Source organism: Paramormyrops kingsleyae, chromosome 13 (assembly GCF_048594095.1).
Source record: "Paramormyrops kingsleyae isolate MSU_618 chromosome 13, PKINGS_0.4, whole genome shotgun sequence".
In the NCBI taxonomy this organism is placed as follows: Eukaryota; Metazoa; Chordata; class Actinopteri; order Osteoglossiformes; family Mormyridae; genus Paramormyrops; species Paramormyrops kingsleyae.
In genome coordinates, this window is record NC_132809.1 from 15,814,118 (window position 1) to 15,838,689 (window position 24,572).

The 24,572-nt window shown below is 44.7% G+C and overlaps 1 protein-coding gene across 3 annotated transcripts in view; it reads left to right on the top strand.

Moving 5' to 3' along the window:
* Positions 1–245: 245 nt before the first annotated feature.
* LOC111859910 (aryl hydrocarbon receptor nuclear translocator 2-like) overlaps positions 246–24,572 on the top strand; it is a 28,618-nt gene continuing 4,291 nt past the window's right edge. The window contains exons 1-17 of one of the 3 annotated variants that reach the window (XM_072698270.1): positions 246–528; positions 2,372–2,486; positions 2,647–2,694; positions 4,357–4,570; positions 6,966–7,179; positions 12,625–12,727; positions 13,932–13,985; positions 14,216–14,301; positions 16,028–16,104; positions 16,527–16,661; positions 16,771–16,845; positions 17,957–18,108; positions 20,336–20,408; positions 20,505–20,628; positions 20,913–21,012; positions 21,131–21,269; positions 21,428–21,576. In XM_072698270.1, the coding sequence (XP_072554371.1) occupies positions 498–528; positions 2,372–2,486; positions 2,647–2,694; positions 4,357–4,570; positions 6,966–7,179; positions 12,625–12,727; positions 13,932–13,985; positions 14,216–14,301; positions 16,028–16,104; positions 16,527–16,661; positions 16,771–16,845; positions 17,957–18,108; positions 20,336–20,408; positions 20,505–20,628; positions 20,913–21,012; positions 21,131–21,269; positions 21,428–21,576 (1,889 nt within the window). In that variant the 5' untranslated portion in view covers positions 246–497. Of the gene's footprint in view, positions 529–1,094; positions 2,025–2,371; positions 2,487–2,646; positions 2,695–4,356; positions 4,571–6,965; positions 7,180–12,624; positions 12,728–13,931; positions 13,986–14,215; positions 14,302–16,027; positions 16,105–16,526; positions 16,662–16,770; positions 16,846–17,956; positions 18,109–20,335; positions 20,409–20,504; positions 20,629–20,912; positions 21,013–21,130; positions 21,270–21,427; positions 21,579–24,572 lie in introns of those variants that run through there. The other 2 variants (XM_023843053.2, XM_072698271.1) reach the window with 2 other exon arrangements.

Genomic DNA, 24,572 nt, shown 5'->3' on the forward strand with positions numbered 1-24,572 from the left:
ACTATAATCTGTAACATTGTTTTTCAAGTCGGTGTATTTACATGTAGATTATTCGAATGCCGTTTCATATCACACAATACAAACACACCTCTTGTATTATTTTATGTGACATGAAAAATGGGATTTGTTACTATAACAGTATTTTACAAGATTTTTTTCATATTGCGTAAGCCTATTAATACTGTCTATAGGTCTGCCATTGATAAGTTGCAGAAAACCCCAAGAAATCTAGGCTGCACTGTCTATTCCCATTCCGATTAAGTCTCGCGGTGTTTTGCCGTCTGGATATCCTACCATTTTCCGTCTAAAATAACATCTATGTTTCTATTGTTGGTGCTGGTGTGGCGGCGTGTGCAGTCCGGCCGGGACGCGGCGCCCATGCGGCGCTGAGCGGCTTCCCCGATCCTGCGTTCAGACACCCGCACCTCCCGGCTAGTCCATCCGTCTGTAACGTACGTCACAACCACATTTACTTTATCATTTTCAGTCGGAACACCATGGCGACATCTGCGGCTGTCAACCCGTCAGGTAAGCGCGCTTTGTGTTTGTTGCTGTAAGGAGGCAGATCAGAAGCCGTAGTTTTACCGAGTCCGCTGTAATGTTATGCTATAGTCTCGATCACATTTCGATGGACAAAAGAAAGGACGACGAAGCGCTTCTTACGACGTCAGTTAGAGCATCCCCTTCCCCCCTGCAGTTTACTACCTAAAAGCACAACGGAGCTACATTTCCTGCCTAAAAAAACCGCGTTTGCATGAAGTATTTCTTACATTTATTGTAAACAGTCACCAGGAGGCTGGAATCAAGCGGTTAATATGATCAGTTGTTTGCATGATTATTTATGTGCTGGTATTATATTAACGTAAATCATCTTTCTACGTTCATCCACATAACATCTATATGATCGATCAGCTTTCTTATTTCCGTAAAATATCCATTTGCGTTTGAGTTAACGAAGAGAAGAGGTTGTGTTTTTGTCTTTCTGTTGTAGCGAGTTAATATTTATAAACAGATGACGGGCTCCTGGCTACTTTCCCAGCCTGTTGCTTGTAATAGTACATATTTCATTACATCGTGTACCGGGCAATTTACAAGCCTCTGTGCCGTCAGACCGTATGTAACACTCAGTGAGACGCGCCGGACAAGATGCCTCGCGTTGCCAGTTCAGCTGAGCATTATGTTGGGCAAAGATCCTTTGTGTTTTACGTAGGCGTATGTTGGCGGTGAACCTTACTTTTTAAGTTTGTCAGCTTCGAGATGGTTCTGGGGTTTAGATAGTTACAAAATATGTTGGTTTTTTTTGCATTCTTAAAAATGTATCATATTATGTCGTAATCTAAAGAATTCATGTCTTGGAATTGTTTCAGAATGCAATGATTTGTATTTGCGTAATATTTAATGCACAGCCCTGTCTTGGTGTGTTTTTATCCGGATTTGTTTTTATATGTGATCTTGGTGTTAATCATGCGTGTAGAAACTTCAGACCGGATTAGTCGGACTGCGCGCTTTTTAATACCCTGTGAGCTCTGGCCGTCAGTCACATGCTGCCTCCGCAGTCGTTCATTAACGTCGTTAAGGTGACTTTAAACGCGTTACTATCGACGAGGGGTTTTCAGTCTCGCCAAATCGAACGGACCTGTGAAACTCCCAAGTTAAGGCTCACCTGGGGTCCCCCGCAGGACATAGGCTTGGTTCAAAGCTTGGAGGGTCTGGGACAGGGGCGTCGACAGGCCTGTTTTAGGGGGACTGTGCATTTATTGGCTTAAGTCATGAATAGTTTGCCATCAGCCCCCCGTAAAGACTCAGCTTCCCTGTCCGTTCACCTCTAACTACGCCCCTAGTCTGGGATCATCCACCACCTGCAACGAGAACGAAATTTTATGCCACGCCAGTTTGTCACTGCTATAAGGAGATACATTAAAAAGAGTCATTCATCTGCTGGCAAAGACTGCTGTAAACAAATGTCATGTATCTGCTGCTATTATATCCGAGATGAAACTGAAACAAGGATCGCATGATGCAAGGTCTCTGGGAGCCGGGAAAGGAACCGTGTTCATAAAAGGCTTTTTCAAATAGGACAGTTCATACAGCCTTTATTGGTTATTGTATGACCTTTGTTCCATTAATAAATCGCTAAAGATGTTTAAAGGGTTTTCACTGGTTTCTGATAGACTACACAGGAATATCATTAATCCTGTAACCATAATGTTTTATTTTTGCTTTATTTTAAATGTCCCTGCAAAATATGTCATGGTCATGAATGCTGTTAATCCAAGCATAGCCTTGTGTGAGCATGTGCGGCTGATGAAGGCTCCTGCTCTGGGTTAGCCGCCCCGGATGCTAATGGCTCCCTCGCTGCTCTGGGTTGCAGACATGGCCTCAGATCTCTCTGGGTCCGTGGCCACGCCGAGTGCAGGGGCTGGGCCGGCCCAGGCGAGGATGACCGGCATGTTGCCGGGTCGAGGGAGCAAGAGGAGGTCAGTGGGGTGAGTGTTTCCCGGTCACTTTTATTAACGTGTTTCCTGGTGTCGGTAACCTGCTATGACATCGATGGACCCATAAGTAAGGTGTGATCAGTGGAATATTTTAATTACCAAGTCAGTGTTGCTGCTGGTTATGTTACATTTTTCATCTTTTTTTTTTTAGAATGGATGTGGATGAGGAGGACGGAGACGGCCCCAGCAAATTTTCAAGGTGAATGGGAAACTTGGCCTTGTCACTTATTTCCATTCTAATATGCATATACATGTTTGCTTACAGTTAACATGCTGGGGTTTGTTAGGCATTTATGTCGTACTAAGAACTTTAGACTACAGTAACTGCCATAATAATTTTTCAAATTCTGTTCACTCCATGATGGTGGTTAAATACAATTTTTTAAATTTCAAAATGAAATTTATTCAGACCTGTTCTTTGTTTCTCTTTAAAGCTTCTGTACCCCCTTGTGATTTTTTTTTCTTCTGGCATTTACCCGTTTCTTGTAAATTGAGCAATAGAGAGATTATGAGGCCCTCTGGTGGATGGAGGATTAAATTGAAAACAAGCTATGAATCACTGCAGGAAGTTTTCTTTGTACTATTTCTCCTTGCCAAACAAAGAGACCAGTGTATTTTTACAGTGTATTCGACAGATTGATTAAAGCTCGTTTAATACTTGAGTTAATATTTAATTTCTAGTCTCCAGTTCGAGAAGTCATTGTTGGCGCGCCATTTCCCCGATGGCTTCCCCTCGCTCCGGGTTCAGCCTGCGTTCCAGGTGTGACTCCTGTTGACCTGTGACGGCACGCTGGGCACTTGCTGCATTAAGCTTGAAAGCGGATACAGCCACTTTAAACCGCATTTTTTCCTCTATTCGTCACCCACCCTCTGTTGTGTAGAGTCACTGACGCATAGTGCTTGTCCACATGGTCGCCTCCCTGCTCAGCTGCTCCTCATTTCACACACCTATGAAAGGCCTGGTATCTCCCAAATGGCGCTCCCAGATTGTCTCAAAATGGCGGGCACTGCTCTTCTGTCACTGGGTTATAGTAGATGTTCCCTTTGTTGGCGGGTATGGTGATGATCAGTGTCCTACAGATAAGGAAATGTCTTCCAGGTAGGGCGAACCTGCATGGGTGGTAGAGGATTGCAAAAGGGCCAAACAGGCCAGTGTGTCACTACAGCAACCCCCCCCGGTTCCAACCAACCAGTTGATTACTCTGTAACTGTGACTGTTTAAACTCAACTGGTTGGTTGCAACAGAAACTTGGTCTGGATTTGTACTTTCTGGGCATAAAATTTTCACCCCTGCTCTCCGTCCCCAGGGCTGGGGGACATGATCCGTGGGGGGCTGTTTTTGGGATGAGCTCTCAATCAGCCGATTACAGCCACTGGTTTACTATTGGCTGACTGAGGTCATTCCAAAAACCCGCACCGCCCCCCCCCATGGGTCACGTTCCCCAGTCCTGCTATATAAGATTACCAACCTGCACCATGACACCTTCAATTAAATTTAAACGCACAACAAAACAAAGGGCGGCACATACAGGCAATTAGATCAGTTGGCCTGAGAGCTACATAGTAAGTAATACTAATGTATAAAAAAGTAATAAAACAGTAAATACTACATAATTTATAAACCCTAAGAAATCTGTGAGTGATTGGATTTAGTTAAGCCGGCTTCTAGAATCTTCCGTAGATGTTTCACGTCGTATGTGGACTCGCACTGAGACTGCGTGCCTTCATTGTATGGTCAGTCTCCGGAGACTGTGGTGTGCGGCGTGGCTGGGTTTTAATTGGTCTGTGGGGGCGGCCAAGGTGCAGGCTCTTCCTGTGGGCTGACTGCCCCTCCCTCCCCCTCCCCTCTTACGCCTCGCAGAGAGAACCACAGCGAGATCGAGCGGCGTCGCCGCAACAAGATGAGCCAGTACATCACGGAGCTGTCGGACATGGTGCCCACCTGCAGCGCTCTGGCCCGCAAGCCCGACAAGCTGACCATCCTGCGCATGGCCGTCTCGCACATGAAGACCATGCGTGGGGCGGGCAACACCTCCATCAACGGGGCCTACAAGCCGTCCTTCCTCACCGAGCAGGTGAACGGCCCCCTCCGGCGGAATTAAAGCTGAAGGGTCATTCTGTATCCAAAGTTCACTGTGATTATACACTATGTGGACAAAAGAATTGGGACACCTGGCCGCTGCACCTTTTATGACGTCCCATTCTAAATCCATCGACCAAAGGGTTGGTCCCGCCTTTGCAGCTGTGAGGTCAGACACTGATGTTGGATGTGAAGGCCTGGCTCATAATCCCCATTGTAGTTCATCCCAAAGGTGTTTGACGGGGTTGAGGTCAGGGCTCTGTGTGGGCCAGTCAAGTTCTTCCACATTAAACTCACCCAGTCATGTTTTTATAGACGTTGCTTTGTGCACTGGGGCACAGCTGTCCTGCTGGAACAGAAAATGGCCTTCCACAAACTATTACCACAAAGCTGGAAGCATAAAATTGTCCAAAATGTCTTGGCATGCTGAAGCATTAACAGTTCCCTTTACTGAAACTAAGGGGCCCAGCCCAACCCCTGAAAAACAGCCCCATCCCATTATCCCTCCACCACACTTTACAGTTGGCACAATGCAGTCAGGCAGGTAACGTTCTCCTGGCATCTGCCAAACCCAGACTCATCCATCAGACTGCCAGACAGAAAAGTGTGATTCCTCACTCCACAGAACACGTTTCCACTGCTCCAGAGTCCAGTGGCAGTGTGCTTGGTGATGTGAGGCTTGCATGCAGCTGCTCAGCCATGGAAGCCCATTCTATAAAGCTCCTATGCTGGGGGGTTAATGCCAGAGGAAGTCTGAATCTCTGCAGTCATTGAGTCAGAGCACTGGTGACATTAACGCGCTATACACCTCAGCATTTGATGACCTCGCTCAGATACGTTACGTAGTCTGCCACTTCAATTCTATTTCATACTTTTTGTTTGTTCCTAAATGCTTTTACTTTGCAATAATACCAGTTACAGTTGACCGTGGAATATCTAGCGGGGGAGAAATTTCACAAACTGACTTATTGCAAAGGTGGCATCCCATGACAGCACCACACCTGAATTCACTGAGCTCTTCAGAATAACCTGTTCTTTCACAAATAAAACTCACTGCTTGGTGCTTGATTTTATACACCTATGGCAATGGATCTGAATGAAACACATGAATTCAATGATTAAGAAGTGTCCCAATACTTTTGTCCATACAGTACAGTACCACTCTTAACCATGGACCTTCCATGATCACTTATTCTGTACAGGGTCACCGAAAGCCTGAATTCTATCCTAGAGGGGATAAGGCACAAGGTGGGGGTGCCCTGAATGGTCACAGGACAAACACACACACCGGAAGGGCAACTTGGACACACCGTTATACATAACTATGTTTCTGCCCTGCAAGAGGAAACCGGCACAAACTAAGAGAAAAAGCAGATTCCGGACACGATCAATCAGACACATTCAGATGAGAAGTCTTCGCAAAGCAAAGCTAATCAGTAGGGATTGCATTATTTGGCCATTGATGTTTTTTACAAAACAGCCTTCATCAGTTGTATATTAAAATGCAAATTTCTGGTGACTGATGCTCAGTTGTCACTGTAAGCGATGGTCACTGATTCTAGTAATAAATGCAGCATATTGTGATTGATAACAGTCAAGAACAATGTTTGAACTGAGGCCGAGTTTCTCGGGATGTGGCCTAGCAGGTTCTGAATCTCGGTTGCATTCCTGAATCCTCTGGGCAGAGATATGGAGTTCACTTTAAAAATGTGTTGCCATAGGAACATGTTTGTACAAAGCGGTTTAGAGATACACAGAGTTATATGTATCCTGTGTCTGGTCAGGGTGAACCTGAAGGCCATCCCATGGGGACGGTGGGGGACATCATGGATAGGATGTCAAACCATCGTCTAACCCACACTCACGCAAGTACACTACATGGACAGCCTGTACAACATCAGCCTGCACACCATCTCACTCTCAATCAAAGGGCGTTAATATGAAGCTGACTGACCCTTAGCTGCTGTAATAGCCTGTACTCCTCTGGGAAGGCTTTCCATTAGATGCTGGACCAATTCCTCCTACAGGTGTCCCAATACTTTTGTCCATAAAATGTAACTACAGACTGCTGACAAATTAAACATGCCAGTTCACCTAAGCACATGCTTTTGGGCTGGGGAAGGAAACCCAGGCAAATTCACTTTAAATGTAATGCACCTCTGGATGCTCCTTGAATGAGTGTCTTAAGTATTGGCTGTAGATGCAAACAATTACCATGTCAGCCTTTAGCCATCAGGGGGCGCTGTGGGGAAATGTGATTATGTAGGATCCAAAAGAGAGATGATGGCTTGTGACCAGACCCAAGCAGCAAACCTAAAATGGCTTTATCCGCACTTCATGTGACGTGGAGTGTCACTGACGCGGGCCTGTGTGGCCTGTCTGCCCCCCAGGAGCTGAAACACTTAATCTTGGAGGCAGCGGATGGATTCCTGTTTGTGGTTGCGACTGAGACGGGCCGTGTGATCTACGTGTCGGACTCTGTGACGCCGGTGCTGAACCAGCCGCAGTCCGAGTGGCTGGGAAGCTCGCTGTACGAGCAGGTCCACCCGGACGACGTGGGCAAGCTGAGGGAGCAGCTGAGCACCTCGGAGAGCTCCATGACAGGTAGGGAGCGGCCCACAACCCTGAGAGGACAAAGTCATCGGAGGATGGGTGGATGGATGCTTGTCTTGAAGGGAAATAGGCCATCTGAGTAAAAGGGAGACAAGTTTGCCTTTGCTGTCACTAGAGGGAGCTATTGACCTATGATGGCTGTCACTAGAGGCAGCTGTGAGCTGTGGCCAAGGCCTCCAGAAAGCCTGAAGGGATGAGGTGTCCTTCTCATTGGCCCAGTCACTCAGATGACGATGCGTGCTTTAGGACTTAATGCAACCAGTTATCCAATAAAGTTTATAGTTATCTTTGTAAAAGGATGGAAAGATTTTAAATTTGTCATTGTGCAAGTGGTTTACAGGGGCAACAGAATTTACTAGCAGCCTCTGCAATGACATAAATAATGTGTAGATCATACATACATACACACACACTTATACACACATACATACACATACTTATACATACACACATACATACATTCAGACACATACATACATGCACACACATAAACATATGGTGTATACATATGGTGCAACAGAATTTACTAGCAGCCTCTGCAATGACATAAATAATGTGTAGAGCATACATACATACATACATGGATACATACACACACATACAGACATACATACATGGATACATACACACACATACAGACATACATTCATACACATACATACATGGATACATACACACACATACAGACATACATACATGGATACATACACACACATACAGACATACATACATGGATACATACACACACATACAGACATACATACATGGATACATACACACACATACAGACATACACACATACATGCAGACATACATTCATACACATACATACATGGATACATACACACACATACAGACATACATACATGGATACATACACACACATACAGACATACACACATACATGCAGACATACATTCATACACATACATACATGCACAGTTTGTACACACACATATAAACATATGGTATATATATGATATATGGAAATTGTGCTCTGTACTTTAGTGTTGGTGCAATAAGAGTGCAAAGGACCAGCAGCATTGGCGGGGGGGTGGGGGGGTATGAACGTGAGGTGCAGTTTGCTACAGTAGTCAGTGCTGCAGGTGAATGGCGCCCAGTGATCAGCACACCTGTTTGTCTTTGAAGTTCTTTTTCATGGCGCTGTTCCCACAAACACTCCGGTTTCAGAGACGGTGGTTTCACTCAATTCCACGCAGTGCCGCGTAAGGTCCCGCTAGCGGAGGTGGCGCTTTGGCTCGTGCTGCTTACCGGGACGTGTTGATCTGTTCCTGACACCGCCTGCTGTGGTCCCGAACCCGGTGCCTTTTACAGCGGCCGCTGTAAACGCCGCGCTCCTGTACTGCCTCGCCGTCGGTCCGCCAGGCCTCATGATGTCCGTGTGTGAAGTCCAGGGCAGATGTACTCTCTGCCAAGGAAAGCAGAGCAGTGCTTTGCCGCGTAAGTCACCCTGTGCGAGTTTTCCTTGGCCCTCCTTCGGCTGCTTGGATGGCCCCGGCTCCCCACATCCCCCAGATGCAGCTCATTTCCTCTTGTTTTCTCCCAAATAACCCTTCAGAAGGTTTCTGTGGCTGATGTGGAGGCCGGCCTCTGCTGGCGGTGTCTGCAGTCCGTGAGGAGGCCCAAGTTATGGTCTCATTACCCGTCCACCCGCCGTGACTCCGCAGGACTCAGGCTGGCCTGAGACTCAGACTAGCACCCCCTGGTGGGTGGTTTTGAGAACTGCCAGGATAGAACAATGAGGTCTGCAGTTCATGTCTACATTAAGGGACTATTTTAGGGACTTTTATTCCAGAGGAAATATTACTCACCCAGCATTAAAAAACAATATAGAAAGCGTGTTCATCATTAAAATATAGTGCATTCATTTTAAATGACTTAATGTCCTAATAATATAAACTTTCCACATCTTCCAAATTCTTCTGTACCTTTCATAATAGTCCTAGAGTCTGGCTAGTATATAATGTTTTTGTTCTGCGGCCTGCCTTATCTTTTGACTTTTGCGCAGTTTTCTGTGGAAACAGATCAATGAAATGCAGAGCTGTCCCACAGACCTGTGGCTGGCCCAGAGTGGCCCATGCTGAGGATTATGGGAAATGACATCTGTTTGCCACATCTGTCCTCTCACCTCTGGCGTATCATGCCTGCCACTGCTGGTGTTGCACAGAAGCTGTTAAGCCAAAGTTCCCACAGGCCACTGGCTGAGGGCAGGTCCCATAAATCAGTGGAGAATCGCAGCTGTAGCGACTGAGCTCACTTTGAGCAGCACTGTACTGTAGCCCAGCTTTTTGGTTATTAGCCGGTTAGGGTAAAGCTCCGTCAACGAAGCTGTTTTGTAAACTTAGCCTCTCTGACGAATTTAAACAAACATCTGTCTTTTTTGGCCCGTTTCTCTATTACTGCCAGTAAAGATTTTGCTTTTCACCCCTGTTTTTTGTTCACATTAGTCAACAGGTCTGTGAACTCATACACTTTGTTTTTCATGTCCTTGCGATGGAAAATCTGTGTGACTTTGTGTTTGTTTCGATTGCCGTCACCTTTTGCACTTTTAAGAGGAAAACAGCATTCTTGGCCTGATTCTGTTAGGGGAGAGAAAAGAACAGATATTTTTTTGCAAATGTGATCCGCGTCTCACCATTGTGCTTTGAGCCGTGGGTTTCCCGCAATCTTGACTTTTAATAGATCCATTTCCATTAGGCCAGATGAAGGTATTTGACATGTGCTGTATCTAATATCATTACAAGAACATCCATTTACTTTCTAACTGGTAAAACTGATTAGGGTCAGGGAGACCTGGAGCCTGTCCCAGAATAGCATAAAGGTACGTCCTGGTTGGGATGCCAGTCCATCATAGCACACATACACAGTCATACACTATGAGCAACTTAAAGATCCGTGTGTGTGTGTGTGTGATTGTGTGTGTGTGTGTGTATATATGTTATGTATATATTGCATTGTGGGGATCAAATGTCCCCACAATGTGATAAAAACCTGTTATTTTGATAGTGTGGGGACCATTTTTTCGGTCCCCACAAGGGGAAACTCAATTTTATAGAAATCTGTGACTGCAATCAAAAACTAAAAATGTCTTGTATTATGTTTGGTTGGTTATGGTTGTCACTGTTGCGATTAGGGTTTTTCCCCTAGAAATGAATGGATGGTCCCCACAAATATATGAATACAAATGTGTGTGTGTGTGTGTGTGTGTTGCATATGTTTTGAGAAGGCATCCCCACAAGAATAATAACATACCTAAAAATTGCTTTGAATTTCCAAATACAAATTTAAATTAATTTCAAGTATTACAGATTTGCACAATTGCAAACAAGCATTTCTTCATACTGAAAACCTCACGCAGTTAACAACAGCGCTCTGTGTGGATTAACCCCTGTGGCTCATTTTTCATGGCTATGACACAAAATGCAGACTCCATCCCCAGTAAAACTCTACTTACTTAGAGCCCATTTTGCACATGCTTACATGCTGTTTTCAAAACTGTTAAAATACAATATAAACTGAATTAATGCAATTTGCTACATTTCTATAGCTATGATCTTGGAAAGTATTGAAAATTTAAACAAAATCTGTATAATACAATGAAAGATGAAAATAGAGCAAACATCTGATTGGCGTTTCAGCTGAATTTCCACCCAGGTTTTCAATCCCATTACCATAAAAAAACATCTTTGGAATGATTTTCTTTCTAAACATGGATCACATAAGAGACATTTCTTGAGGAAGGAGAGTGAACGAATGTGTGATAGAAGGACAGGAAGGAGCTTAATTGAAAAGAGTAAATGTGTCGGGCCAGACAGGAACCGACATCATAATTTTATTATCTAGTGATGGATGAACCAGCCATTGGCCCATACAACATGGTTCTTAGATCATGTGGAGAATGGGCAAAAGAAGAAATAAATATATAAATGTACACAGAGAGATGAGCCAAAACGTCAGAATGCTGACTACCCAGTTAAAAGGATGTGTGTCACGGTAGCAAACATGCAAGATGTCAGTGAAGGTGAATGAAATGGAACGGAAGGTCTTCTGTGGCCAAATATCAGATAATTCTGATGATGATCACAGGAGTGATGTGTCACAACCCAGTTGTTTTATTCTTTTTTGTTTTTCATTTCTGCTTTCTTTCATTTTTCTTTCTTTTATTTTTAAATGACTGTATATTCAAAAACGCTGCGATGGGTTGGTGCCTCACCCTGGGTAATTCTCTGGGTTTTACCCCCACAACCCTGCAAGTGTGCACAGAAAATGGATGGATGCAAAAATATAAAATAAAGATGAAGCTGTTTGACGTGTTTTATTCATTCATCATGTACTATAGTACATTCTGTGAAGTAAAAAGGATGTTAGTCTCTAACTGAACATTAATTAAATAAAAAATCAGATTTCTCAGACAAAATGATCCATCTTTTATTGTTTCCTGTTGTTAGTGATTCTTGAGTCACTGTGTTCCATGTGACAGAGTTTGTGTTTATTTTGTGACTTGTATAAATTTTAACAACAAACATCTATTGTCTTTTAGTGGTCTTAGTGCATTTTGGAGGAAGGATTGACTGTTGGATCAAGCTGCATATTATTGATGCAAAGTGTGTAAAGAATTCTGAAAAAGTGACTTCAGTATGGAGAAATGTTTGGTAGCGATTGTAAAAAACCTTTAATACAGTGGTACCTCAATTCTCTAACTCATTAGAACTTGAATTTCTTAAAAGTCGAACCAACCAGTTTGAAAAAAAAATTACCTATAACTCAATCTGAATCTCAGAAGTCGAACCCGTGAACGCCGACCTAAGATAACTTGTACGCACGGGGAAATGAGTCACGCAGCAAGTCTCTTAGCGGAAACAAAGGGCAATGCTTCAGTCTCAGCCTCACATTCGCTGTGATAGCATCGTGCATGTTTACACTAGCTGAATACATATACAGTGGTACCTCGGTTCTCGAACATTATCCGTTCCGGACTCCGGATTGAATACTAAAAAGTTAAAGTTCTGAACGAATTTTTCCCATAAGAAATAATGGAAAACCAATTAATTGATTCCCGGCCCCCCAATTAATTGTTTTTCCATTATTTCTTATGGGGAAAATTCGATCAGAGCTCGAACTTTTTAGGATTCGATCTGGAGTTCTGAACGGATTAAGTTCGAGTTCTGAGGTACCACTGTATTTGCTTTGGCACAAATGTTTTTTTATAAGTTATTTGAAGTATTATAAAACTAGAATACCTCAATACCTGCTCTGTGAATTTCTTCTGTTTAACTAAAATAAAGGTCAAAGTGCTGCAATGTTTGAACGTGTTACTAATTTTTTATTTTGCAATTTTATTTGGAAGGATCAGTGAGCATCAGTGGAGGGACAGTGATGTTGACACGTGTGTGTGTGTGTTTTCTCTCGTTCCAGGTCGCATTCTAGACCTGAAGACAGGCACGGTGAAGAAGGAGGGACAGCAGTCATCCATGAGGATGTGTATGGGCTCCAGACGCTCATTTATCTGCAGAATGAGGTGTGTGTGTGTGTGTGTGTGTGTGTGTGTACGGTCGGGCTGTGGGCCCCATGTGTGAGGAGTTTGGTTTGTTATTTCAGTTTGCGGTTGTTGCTGTTTTGTGTATAACAGCCCCCCCCCACCCCCCCACCCTGCCTGTTCTGCTGACGCTGATGTTTCAGCCGTATTTTGGCACCGGATTGTTCAGACTGTCCCGTTTGTGGTTGGTAACCTCCCGTGTTGAGAGTGATGCACAGCAGGTGTCTAAGAGGGTAGAGAATCCTGTATTTTGCTTGGAGTTTAAAGTGTTTCATGTATCAAATGAATTTTTGCTGTTTGTCAGACAAAAATTATGGAGAAATAAGCCTTACCCCAGTGAGAAGCCCTTCAGATTAAGCTCCCCCACGGAGAAACGCTGGTGCTCTGATGTCCCCAGCCGATTCGAGACCCTGGCAGAAGAGTGCAGTGTGGCTCTCCGTGTGGCCAGGGACATGTGTTCGTCTCAGGTTCTCGCCTCGAGGCTCTCGTGGACTTGATGCTGGTGCCGTGACCCCTGGACACGTCCACGGTGGAAAGGTGTAGGTCACATCTGGTGGAAATACGGCTCTTAGCTCATTCAACAGCCCAGCAGGATGCGGAGAGAAACATCTTCTGGGGAAGGGAGGGGGGGGGGGGGGCGGCAGTGACACTGTGGCTGTTTTTAAGGCATTTATCAGCATTAAGCAGGTTTGGCTAAGATGCTCGCGTTTAGCAGGGCTGCTGATTCTCACGCATCTGGTGTGACAGTCACGCTTTCAGACTCTCACGAAAGAAATCTTAGAGCAAATCTGTATTATTCCATTATAAACCTAAATTAGCTACGTCAAAAGCGATGGGGTATTTTGCAAACCCTACAGACTGTTACATCCTAATCTGTTACATCCAGATAAATGCATGGACAGACTTGTCTCGAGTTGAAAATCTCACTTCAGCCAGCTGACCAAAGTTGGCAACCTTGTGTTTAGGTATGTAAATATTATCTAACAGCTGCATTTGCAATGAAGAAAAGGTGGTGTGGGGAATATTAGTTGATCTTCCGCTGGCTCCTGAACATTGATTTTCGGGCCTCAGGATTGCTCTGGGGTTGCTTCCTGTGAGAGATCCTCCCCTTCACTGTGCACAATCTACGATCTATTCGCTTGTTTGCGGTTTTGGTTCTTAAGTCTGGCCTCCCCCCTCTCCCCAGGTGCGGCACAGCCTCTTTGGAACACCGACTGTCCAACGTGAGGAAGAGGTACAGGTAGGAGCCGGCACGCCCCCCACTCCCCCCCCCCTCCCCCAGAGCCCCATTTTCCACCACAGCTACAAACCCAGCAGATATACAGCCACACATCACTCCCAGGGCTCCTTTTGATTGGTCCAGAATAAACTGGGTTTTCAGACCTGGAATGTCTTCAATCCGTGAAAATAACAAATATATTTTCCCCGAGGGGGCGTCAGAAAGTGCTCTCGCTTTTGTCACCCTCACAGGAATGGCCTTGGATCCTCCAAGGACGGGGAACCGGAGTACTTGGTTGTGCACTGCACAGGATATGTGAAAACCTGGCCGCCCGCAGGTACCTCCCGCTCTGAAAAAAAAAATGGCCACATCTAACACGAGCCATCTGTGCTCTCCGGCGTTCTTCACTAGCCCCCCCCTCGCCTGTCTGTGGTGCCCACCGAGATGGCTCTGCCGTGGGTCGCCTGGAGCCCGCTGAAGACAGTTAGCTGGGATGAGAATGAGGGTATGAAACGGGACAGTGGTCTCCGACGACGGAGGAGTTCCTCTTGGTGCAGGAAAAACAAAACATAAGGGGGAGCAGTGGTTTGCTTACAGGGGCGGATGCTTCTCCATGGCTTCTCACCCGTTCAGCCTGACACCACGTTTTACCTCAAAACTCACCCTAGAAGACCCTGTATGTCTAAAACTGACAGCGTGTCTGGATGTTTTAATTAAAGACAACAATGAATGATAATGACCTGCAGTATCCCATTCAAATATTTAGATTTCAGGCTAAAACAAGGATCTGCTTACTGTAAATTGTATTTTGTTGGGCTGATCATAAGAAAAGGAATCTGCCTTTGGTCTGCCCACAGAGAGAGGAATGCCCTATTCTCACTGCCCCCTCCTTACAGCCCGTCCCGCTGTATGTGCATTTTTGTTGTATTTTGCTTGTTGTTGTATTCTCGGTGAAATTGAGCAGGACTCGTCAAGAAACAACACGTAGACACGATAAACAACAAATGAGTTCTGCGATGCCGCAGTTAGGACAGGGGAATAGGTTTGGGAATCGCTCTGGCATTTTGATCTCCGTGTGGCTGGATCCACTCCCAGCGTGTCCTAAAGAGACACCTCTGGCGTGCTTCTGAAGGCTCGCTGGCTGGGATTAGTGTGCCCTGTCAGTCAAGGCCTGCTAGAACCCGAGGGAAGCGACTCTTGAAGACCTGAGAAGTTCTGGAACCTCAGAGCTGCAACATTGTTATTTTACTTCTAAAGGAACTTTCATTCGGTTCAGTCTCAATGGCAACGTTTGAATATTTGAAGTCAGCTGATGAACTGTTATGGAGAGGAGGTACTGAAATGATAATGGTCAGAAATATGCAAACACACACACACACGTCTGTATTCATATCTCCGTGGAGATCTGCAATCTTAACCCCTATCCAGCCCTAACCTTAACCATGAGTAACCAATCACAATAAAAGACTTTTGACACTTTTTTTTGATTGCGGTTGAGTTTCCCCTTGTGGGGACCGAAAAAAGGTCCTCACAAGGTCAAAATAACAGGGTTTTTTTTTTATCACATTGTGGGGACATTGATCCCCACAATGTAATATATACATGGCCCACGCACTCGCATAGATTGACCAGGCCTAAACCAGTCAGGAGGTAATGGATAATGTTAGCTATGATTTACAGATATGCCTATTAATGAATTGCTCATTTGAAGTAAGCAGTGATGAGTGCACTGACCAGAGCTCACTCCTGGGTAGCTGTACTATCAGGGGCTCATCAAGGGCAGCGGAGATATGTGAGCATTTGTGAAGGGGGGGCGTCTCTTTCAAGTGGATCAAGCTTGTGAGAGACTGTCTTTGAAATTCCTTAAAGGGACGGTGTAATCTTTAGTGCAACGTCATAAAAACTGTAGCCATAATAAGAGCAGTCTGGTGGGGGTCTATAGTCTGCTCAGGCAGGTTATTATGTGGGGTGGCTCCCGTGGCTTGGAATAGGGTGCGGGGGCGTCGGGGTCCCCCTGTCACTCGGCCTTCACTAGCAGGTGACCCTTGTTCCCTCTTTCTGAGGTGTGACGATGCCTGAGGAAGATGCTGAACCGGGACAGACCAGCAAATACTGCCTGGTGGCGATCGGCAGACTGCAGGTGTGTTGGCGGACGTGCGGCTCGCGGTGTGTCCTGGTGCCGGGGTGCCTTTGAGGGTGTGGCTGTCCCACACGCATTTGATGTCTGTCTCTGAATGGAGATGTTCTGAAGGTCCAGCTCTGTCATCCTTGCTTTGTCCGTGGCCATGTTGGGCTCTGCATTCGCTCCCACGTTGGTTTGCTGACTTCAGCTCTGAGCGGCAGCTTTCTTTCAGCTCAACACGGAACAGAATCCCTTCCACTGGATCATAACCTAAAACAACGACCACACCTTTCACATGTCCCTAAAGCCAACTGTTTGTATAGCCTTTAATTGTTGTTGTTGTTCGCTAGTGGATTTATTCTTCTGTCATTGTAAGCTCTGTTCAGTAGTGCTAAGTTGTACTTTCCTCTATAATACACCATGTGACACTATCTTCTCAGGTAACCAGCTCGCCGGTCACTGTGGACACCAATGGCCTCCTGGTCCCCACCGAGTTTCTCTCACGGCACAACTTGGACGGTGTCACCACTTTCGTGGACCCTCGCTGCATCAGCGTTGTTGGATACCAGCCGCAGGCAAGCCGCTGCCCCCCGTCAGGGATGATGGGGGTGTCTCAGTCTTCAGGCCTTTCTTACTCAGTGGTGCTGCTCCTCACTGATCACTATGCACTCCCGTCTAACACAGGACCTACTGGGCAAAGGAATCCTTGAATTCTGCCACCCCGAGGACCAGGGCCACCTCAGAGAGAGTTTCCAACAGGTGGGCTTCTTCTCCCAAATGCTCCTTCTCAAGGACCCCCTTAGGAAATGACAGGAAGCCAGTTTACACTGTAGTAATAAAGCCGTAGCATCTACTGTTGACGACATATATCACATGGAGAGGAGAGCGGCTGGTAATCATTCTGTGCCTTCCATCCTAACTGAAGTCTGCACCCCGCTTAAGGAGCCATTGGCCTGATAGACCAGAACCAGCAGATGGGCATAGTCCATGGGTCATGCCAACATAAACTGGCTTTGTGCTACCAGCTCTCACAAAACAAAGTGCGTCTTTTGTCTGTAAGGACATTTGTAGTAAAAAAAAAAAAGCCTTTGAAGACATTATTCTTCAGCGTACTCTTTCTTTGGGTGACTGCTTGGTTACACAGTCAGTCGTGTGGAGTAAGGAAGACGTTCCTCAGTTTGACGTCTTCCTTGGCATGAGAAGCTCTTTCCGCTTGCTGCGGACTGGGATATAACCCAATGCTTGTTTTGTCTTGAAAATCAACACGGCAGTGGTATCCGGTAGGTCTGCTGAGGAATCTTGACCTTACAGAGTGAGAGTATGACAGGAATGTTTTCTCCTACCTTCAGAGGACTGAAGCCAAGGCAACTGGCTGTACTCCACAGGTGACAGGTTCACACTCTTAGTTCTGGGGCTCAAGTGGTCAATGGCCTATTAATTAATGAAGTTAATGAGGGCAAGTATAGAAAAAATGCATAACACAGAAACATCATATTATTATTCAGTGACAGACTTTATTTTTAATTTATGTTTTTTTATTTTATTTGTTTTCTTTTTTAATAGGTATAGGTGGCAGGGTGGCTCACTGGGTAGCACCAGTGGGCTGGGGGTTCAAATCCCATCTGTAGTTAGTCAAAAAAAATTATATTATTTGAGCCGGCATCTCTAAATTGCCTGTGCCGTGTGATTGGGCATGAATTCCAAGGTGGACTGCCATTAATCCCATTAAATCCTGGCCTTTGCTAGGCTCCAGGCTTTTTAGTCTGTAATGGATGGATGGGTGCTTGGACGTTGTTTCTGAAGCCACCAAAGCCCTTTTATCACCACACTTCCTCAGAATTTGGTGCTCCAGCTCTCTCACTCCTCCCAGGTGGTGAAGCTAAAAGGTCAGGTCCTCTCCGTCATGTACCGGTTCCGTCTGAAGACCAGAGACTGGATGCTTATCAGAACCAGCAGCTTCACGTTCCAGAACCCCTATTCAGATGAGATTGAGTACATCATCTGCACCAACACCAACATCAAGTAAGAACCCCCATTCCAACAAATACATACAGCATTTAACCCGGGACAGACCTTGTGCTGGTTCTGTGACCAGTTTCCGTGTGTTCCTGCCTTGGCAAATGAATGAACCTGCAGAGCTGTCTCACTGCCGAGACGCTGGAAATATTCTCACATTTCTTCAGAACATGTTTTCTCCAGTCCTCAGCAGATGAACGTAGTACTGCTTTGCCAGGAACTATTTAAACAGCCTAATAATGTTTCTTTTTTAAACAGCCTTAAAGCATAGATTGATGTTGGCCTCCATTTGATTTATGTTATTAATAAGGCGCTGAAATGGAAAAGAAATTCTTGAATTATTATTATCATCATAGTGGGCTTGTGTACTAGCTTTCCACCATGAAGACCCCTGACCCTAACGGTAGAACTCAGGAATAAACAGCTTGTTTGCTGTAGGCAAATCGTTTCACGTGATGTGGGCGCGTAACAGCAGGCGGCATGCGTGGGATTGTTGATATTCCCGATCCAGAGGCCAGGACAGCTTCGGGGAAGGTTCCGTTGGAAAACGTGCAGAGCCTGGAACTGGGAACCTGGGGTGAAACAAACATCAATTTAGCTAAACAAATCCTCCAGGATGAGGCCTGCTCGCCCAAAGTAAATAGCTAGCGTCTCTTAGCTTCCATCCTTACGTGACCCTTTCCTCCATGCGCTAAGCAGATGCCGGCCTCCTCCTCAGCACAATGGTCCCCATTAATCTGATACATGCTAATGTGCAGTGAAGTCTGGAGAGGAGATTGAATTAGCTGTACAAACATTTCTGTGCTCTATGAATGTGTGAGCAAGGCTTCGTGGGTCATGTGACCTCCACCACCCTGCTGCCCTGGGGTGTGATTTCTGCTCCTCAAAGAGCACCAGTGTAGCATATGAAATGCATACAAACGTGTGAAAGATCCATCTGACATGTTAGGACCTGTAACTCTTTGGGATTCAGGTCTCCGTGCTTGCTTGTGTGTTCCTCTAGACTTGTGGGATTGGTGTTTGTTTTGGTCCTGAATCTGGTTTTCACATAACATATTAAACTGGTAAAAGCGGTGATTCTTCTTTGTGTGGAATGATAGAATATTTTTGACCTGCAGCTAACATTGTTGAGGGAATTACAACATACAACAGAAGATAAATGTCAAACTAGCGGGGCTTTCAGCTTTTCGTGTATCTGAAGACTTCAGAACTCTTTCCATATTAGACTTTTGAAATGAGTGTTACTGTTGAAAGGATTAGATGTTTCCTAATAGATTTATGTAACCAACATCTGTGGTTGGTTAACTCGAATGGCTTTAACATGAAATAGGCCTTGGGAGTTACCTATCCTTGTACAGCTCTGGATTGTGTTATGGAACCATGAAAGGTCAAAGGTCATAACCATGACACCACTGTGCACACAGGAAGCAGTAGTCAATTTTTTTCTCTAACATAAGCCACGCATTCCAGAGCTTTCTCTGTAAACCATAGTCATGTTTTTTTGTGGTTGATATGGGTACACGTGTAAATATGTTAACCAGATTTCTGGAGTTTCCCTAAGCAGAGGGGGATTGTTTGGAAATTTGTTTGTGAAAGTTTATGACAAACATTGCAGTCAGAATGATTGCTTTAGTAAATATATATTTTTCTGAAGTTTTACATTGTAAGCCATCAAGTCGAGAGAGTAGAAGGCCAGACCAAGATTTTGGGTGTTTCTCAGTATGCGTGCTTGACTGTACTTGTGCTCTTGGTTACCTGTTTTAAATCCTCTTCCGTTGCTGAAGACCATTTTCAGTACTCAAGAACAGAAGTACAGAGGACAGTAAAAATCCTCAAATGTCATTCTTGCCCTGCCCCAAATATCAAGGATACTCACCAAATTAGAGCAATCCCATGATTCATTGCAAGTTCATTCTTAGGCAGCAAGTTAGTTAGGCCGGTCTTGCCAAGAACACAAGTATGATCCTTGCATTCTTGGTATTCAGAAACACCCTTTGTTTCAACCAACCAGTTAAGTACTCTGTGACTGTGACTCTTTATACTCAACTGGTTGATTGAAACAAAATTTTGGTCTGGACTTCTACTCTCTGGACCTGAATTACCCACCTCTGTAGGCCATTTATCTGAGGGTATCTGAACGTGTGAAAAGAGGAATTCTAATTTCAAAGTGAAGGTGATGGTGGCTCAGGCCTGCCCTGGTGTGGATCGGTGACCCAGGGCTCCATGTTCACAGGCAGCTCCAGCAGCAGCAGGTCGAGCTGGAGGAACAGCAGAAGACCGGCACTCCTGCCTATGACCTCACCCAGGTACTAACCCCCGAGCAGAAACACCCGACTCCCGCCCCACCCCGCCCCCCACGGCCTGCTCATGGCCTCACAGCCTCACTCTCTTAAAACCCACAGGTCCCCGTCCCTGGAGCGGCTGCAGGGGTCCACGAGGCGGGCAAAACCCTGGAGAAGCAGGATGGCATGTTCTCCCAGGAACCAGATGCTCGCTTTGTAGATGTGTACGCTGGGATGCCAGGCTGTAGGACTCCTTGAATTTCCCCTTAATAGAAAACACATCAGAGGCCGTAGAGCCATTAAGAGTGGCTAACTGTCATTTGTAAATAACAGTGGCTGCCTGCTAGGACTTATTTGTGTTATTTACAAAACTTGTTGCTAAAGAGTAGCAGCTCTGTTTTCATTCTGAAAAACCATCCACTGCTTTTAGTTACTTAAATTCCAGTAGAACAGTTGTCGTAATATTGATATTGCATTGTTTGGCACAGCCGTTGGCTATGTGCTCTGACACTGTACTCCTCTCTGCAGCCGACAAAAAGATAATGGGGCCGTCGTCCACCTTGGGGAGCCAGCAGCTCTTCCCACAGGGCAGTGCCTTTGAAGCAGGGCATGCTGGGAAAACCTTTGGGTAAAAAGATATCCTATGTAACTTAGCGTGATCTGTGTGATAGCAGTGATGTCAGCAGTAGTCATGATCCCGAGAGCCAGGCTGCCCTGTTGGCTTACATGACGCCATTGTGTTTCAGCTCCTCTGTTATACATGTTCCTGGGGTGTCTGACATCCAGGCATCAACCCCCACTGGTCAGAATCTGGAGCAGATGTCACAGGAAATTAACCCAGCCCCGGTGACTTGGACAGACAGCCGCCCCCCCTTCTCCTCACAGGTGAGATGGCTCTGGAGTCTTTATGGTGAAATGCACTGCTGTTCAAAGGACTCATTCAGCTGTATTTCCACTCCGAGTGCTGCTTTTGTGGTGTCCTGTTAGAGTGGTCCCTTGTAATTCCTGGCTTTGACTGGAATACCGTCTTATTCCCCCCCCAGTCTGGGAAGGCCCAGTCCTCCCCTTTCGAAATTGGCTCCAGTCACAGCTACACGGCAGACCCATCTCCATACAGCCCTCTTTCCAGTCCGGCCACATCGTCCCCCAGTGGGAATGGCTACAGCAGCTTGGCCAGTCGCGGTGCTCCATTTGGTAAGATGCTTGGCTCACTGGCCAATCACACTACAAGCCATTTAGCTGGGCGCTAGAGATCTGCGTGTGTGGTGTAATTATATAGGAGTACTTCTTAAGCTGGATTTACATATTTCATTTGTTTCATTTACTACAAGAGTTATTTGTGTGGTACTGGTTTTCAGTAGTTTAAAGGCATTCATGGGTTAATGCAGTGGTTCCAAACTTTCTCTGCAGGGCCCCCCTTTTCTAGATAGGAACATTATTGAGCCCCCCCATTCAAACTACAACAGGTTCAGATTCAAACTTTATTTGAAATACAACTCCCTTTTCTAATTGAGCGAAACAAATGCAATTACAAAATACAAATGGTGCAATTTCACCACTGTGGGAGAAAAGAGTAATCAATTAAAAATGAAAGTGCAGCATAAGTTTGAAATCATGCAAATGCAGATTTAACATTCCTGTTAATATTCATTGGCGTACACAAATTAAAGTGTCTTACGTTTACCGAATTTTGTTTTTAATGATAACCGCAGGTTTCAGCCTATACTATAGCACAAAACAACACTAAATCATACCCATTAATTGATAGTCTCCCTGCACTTCATGTAGAAAATTTTAAACCTCGTTTTTCATGATATAGTTAGATTTTTTTGACCGGCGCTGCAAAACTGTCGTCACGCGTCACCATGTCACATGGTACAGAAACCTTGCAAGAGCAAGACGACGTAAGACAGATGGTACAGCACCTCTCAGCCGGCTGAACAAACTGGAGCCTCCGTGACGACACAACTTTGCCCTTATTGGCTGACGTTTGTATGACGTTTGTATCCCAGGAAGTTCTGCTATTTCTCCCGAATATCACGTAAAGCAGTGAGAACTGCTTTAAAAATTTAAATAAATGACATAAATGCTCTAATAGTACACGTAAGTTAGTGGTTCATTTATTGTTAGTTACTGTAATGTTCCGTTGCTTTATTTGTTTAATCGTCCAGTCTGTGAAGAGATTATTTTAGGGTGACACATGCCCCTGAGGCTATCCCATTGGTGCGACACCAGTTTGGGAAGCACTGGGTTAATGTGATTTGCTGTGATTTATAGATTACCTAAATAGCAGGTTCTGATGCTTCTGATGCTCTTGTGAAATGGCTTTGGAGTTTTGTGTATCTTTACTATAGTCCATTTAGTTTTGGTTACATATCTTTGTGTTTGTCTGTGTGTGTCTTTGTGTGTGGGTCATGTGTATATTACATTACAGGGACCAATTGTCCCAACAATATGATAAAAACCTGTTATTTTAACTTTGTAAGGGCATTTTTGAAGTCCCCAAAAGGGAAAACTCAATTTTATAAAATTTTGTGACTGCATTCAAAAGACTAAAAATGCCAAAAGTCTTGTATTTTGTTTAGTTACTTATGGTTAAGGTTAGGGATGGGTAGGGTTGTCATTGCTGGTATTAGGGTTTTGCACATAGAAATGAACGGATGGTCCCAACAAAGATGTGGATGCAAACGTATGTGTGTGTGTGTGTGTGTGTGTGTGTGTGTGTGTGTCTGTGTGTGATGAAACCATATATGTACCCTTCTTGCTTAGAAATAGTGGAACCTCCCTCCTCTTCTCTTGGAAAATTAATTATGGCCCCCTTTTTTAAATGATTTGTTTAATTTCCTGAGGGATTAGTAAAATTCTGCTTAGGTTAGGAAAGTACAGAACACCCATAATAGATTCTTTAAGTCATGATGATCTTTTCTAGCTGTTGGGGAAATTGTTTTTTTTCAACTAAAACATGTTTAATTAATTTTTTTTAGGTATTCAGTTATGTACACAAACAGTATATGAATTGTCATATAAATTAAATTGGGCATATTTATATATATTTCTATATATATTTTGCCTGATATATAAGGAAATGATTTAGCATGTCAGTCTTGCCAAACATTCTATTTTAGTGCATCCTAATTAGAACCAGGGACCATCAGACAGTCTGTGAAAACAAGTTTGAAAAGAGCTGGGAAATCTAGAACCCGCTGTAATTAGAGCAACATATACCAAGCTGCCCATTTTACATTCACGGTTATTTTATTTAGCAGATGCTTTTGTCCATAGCGACATACAAACGAGGCAAGTCTCACATTACAGACATACGGCTGTCGAGGATTGACTAGGCATAAGTGCAGCTTTGCTGAGCCTACGATGAATTGCCCAGCGGTGACGGATGGAGATTTTTAAAAAGGGGGGAAGCACAGTCTGGGCAGTTGGCAGTATAACCAAAAAAGTCTTTTTTTCCTTATTTTAGAAGGTCAGCTACTTATATGTAAAATCTGCTCTCCTTCAGCCAAGGCCTCTTTAGAATGAAGTCTGCAGCCTGACCCACACGGTCTGCCATGCTGCTTCTAGCTCAGCTTGAACACACACAGCTCAGTTACCAAGCTAACTGCCAAACTGGTCTGCTGAAAATCACTGAACCTGAAAATGAACTGAAAACCCGATGATAACAACTTTACAATATTTACAAAAGTCAGTGGCGAAAGATGATAAACAAAACGATAAACTGTCACTCTGGGTTCCAGCGGAATTGCTTCCCTGCGCGCACATGCAGCAGAATGAATGAATGCTGCGAGCCAACATCACCAACAGCGTGAGAGACTCGTCAGCAATAATGTTATTGGTCGCGTATCCTTCCTCGTTCAGAGAAGCTTGGCTTCCAGTTGGGACTCCAAGTCTATCTGTCCAATGATCATTTCCTAAGCAAAAACTATGTATGATGCTCTCATAGACTCCCAGTGAAGCACGGCGGCCAGACAGGCTTCAAAAACACATCATCAGAGCATATTCACCAAAAAGCTTTCTCCATTTAGACACAGCATACAAGAATCTTCCCTGCACTTAAACTGAAGCTGGCGTAAGCGCTACACAACATCCTCCAACAAAGGCATATTAAACTGAGGTTGATTACATTGTTGTGATAGATGGCCATGGCTGTACTGTACACCCCAAAGTGAGGATGAGACC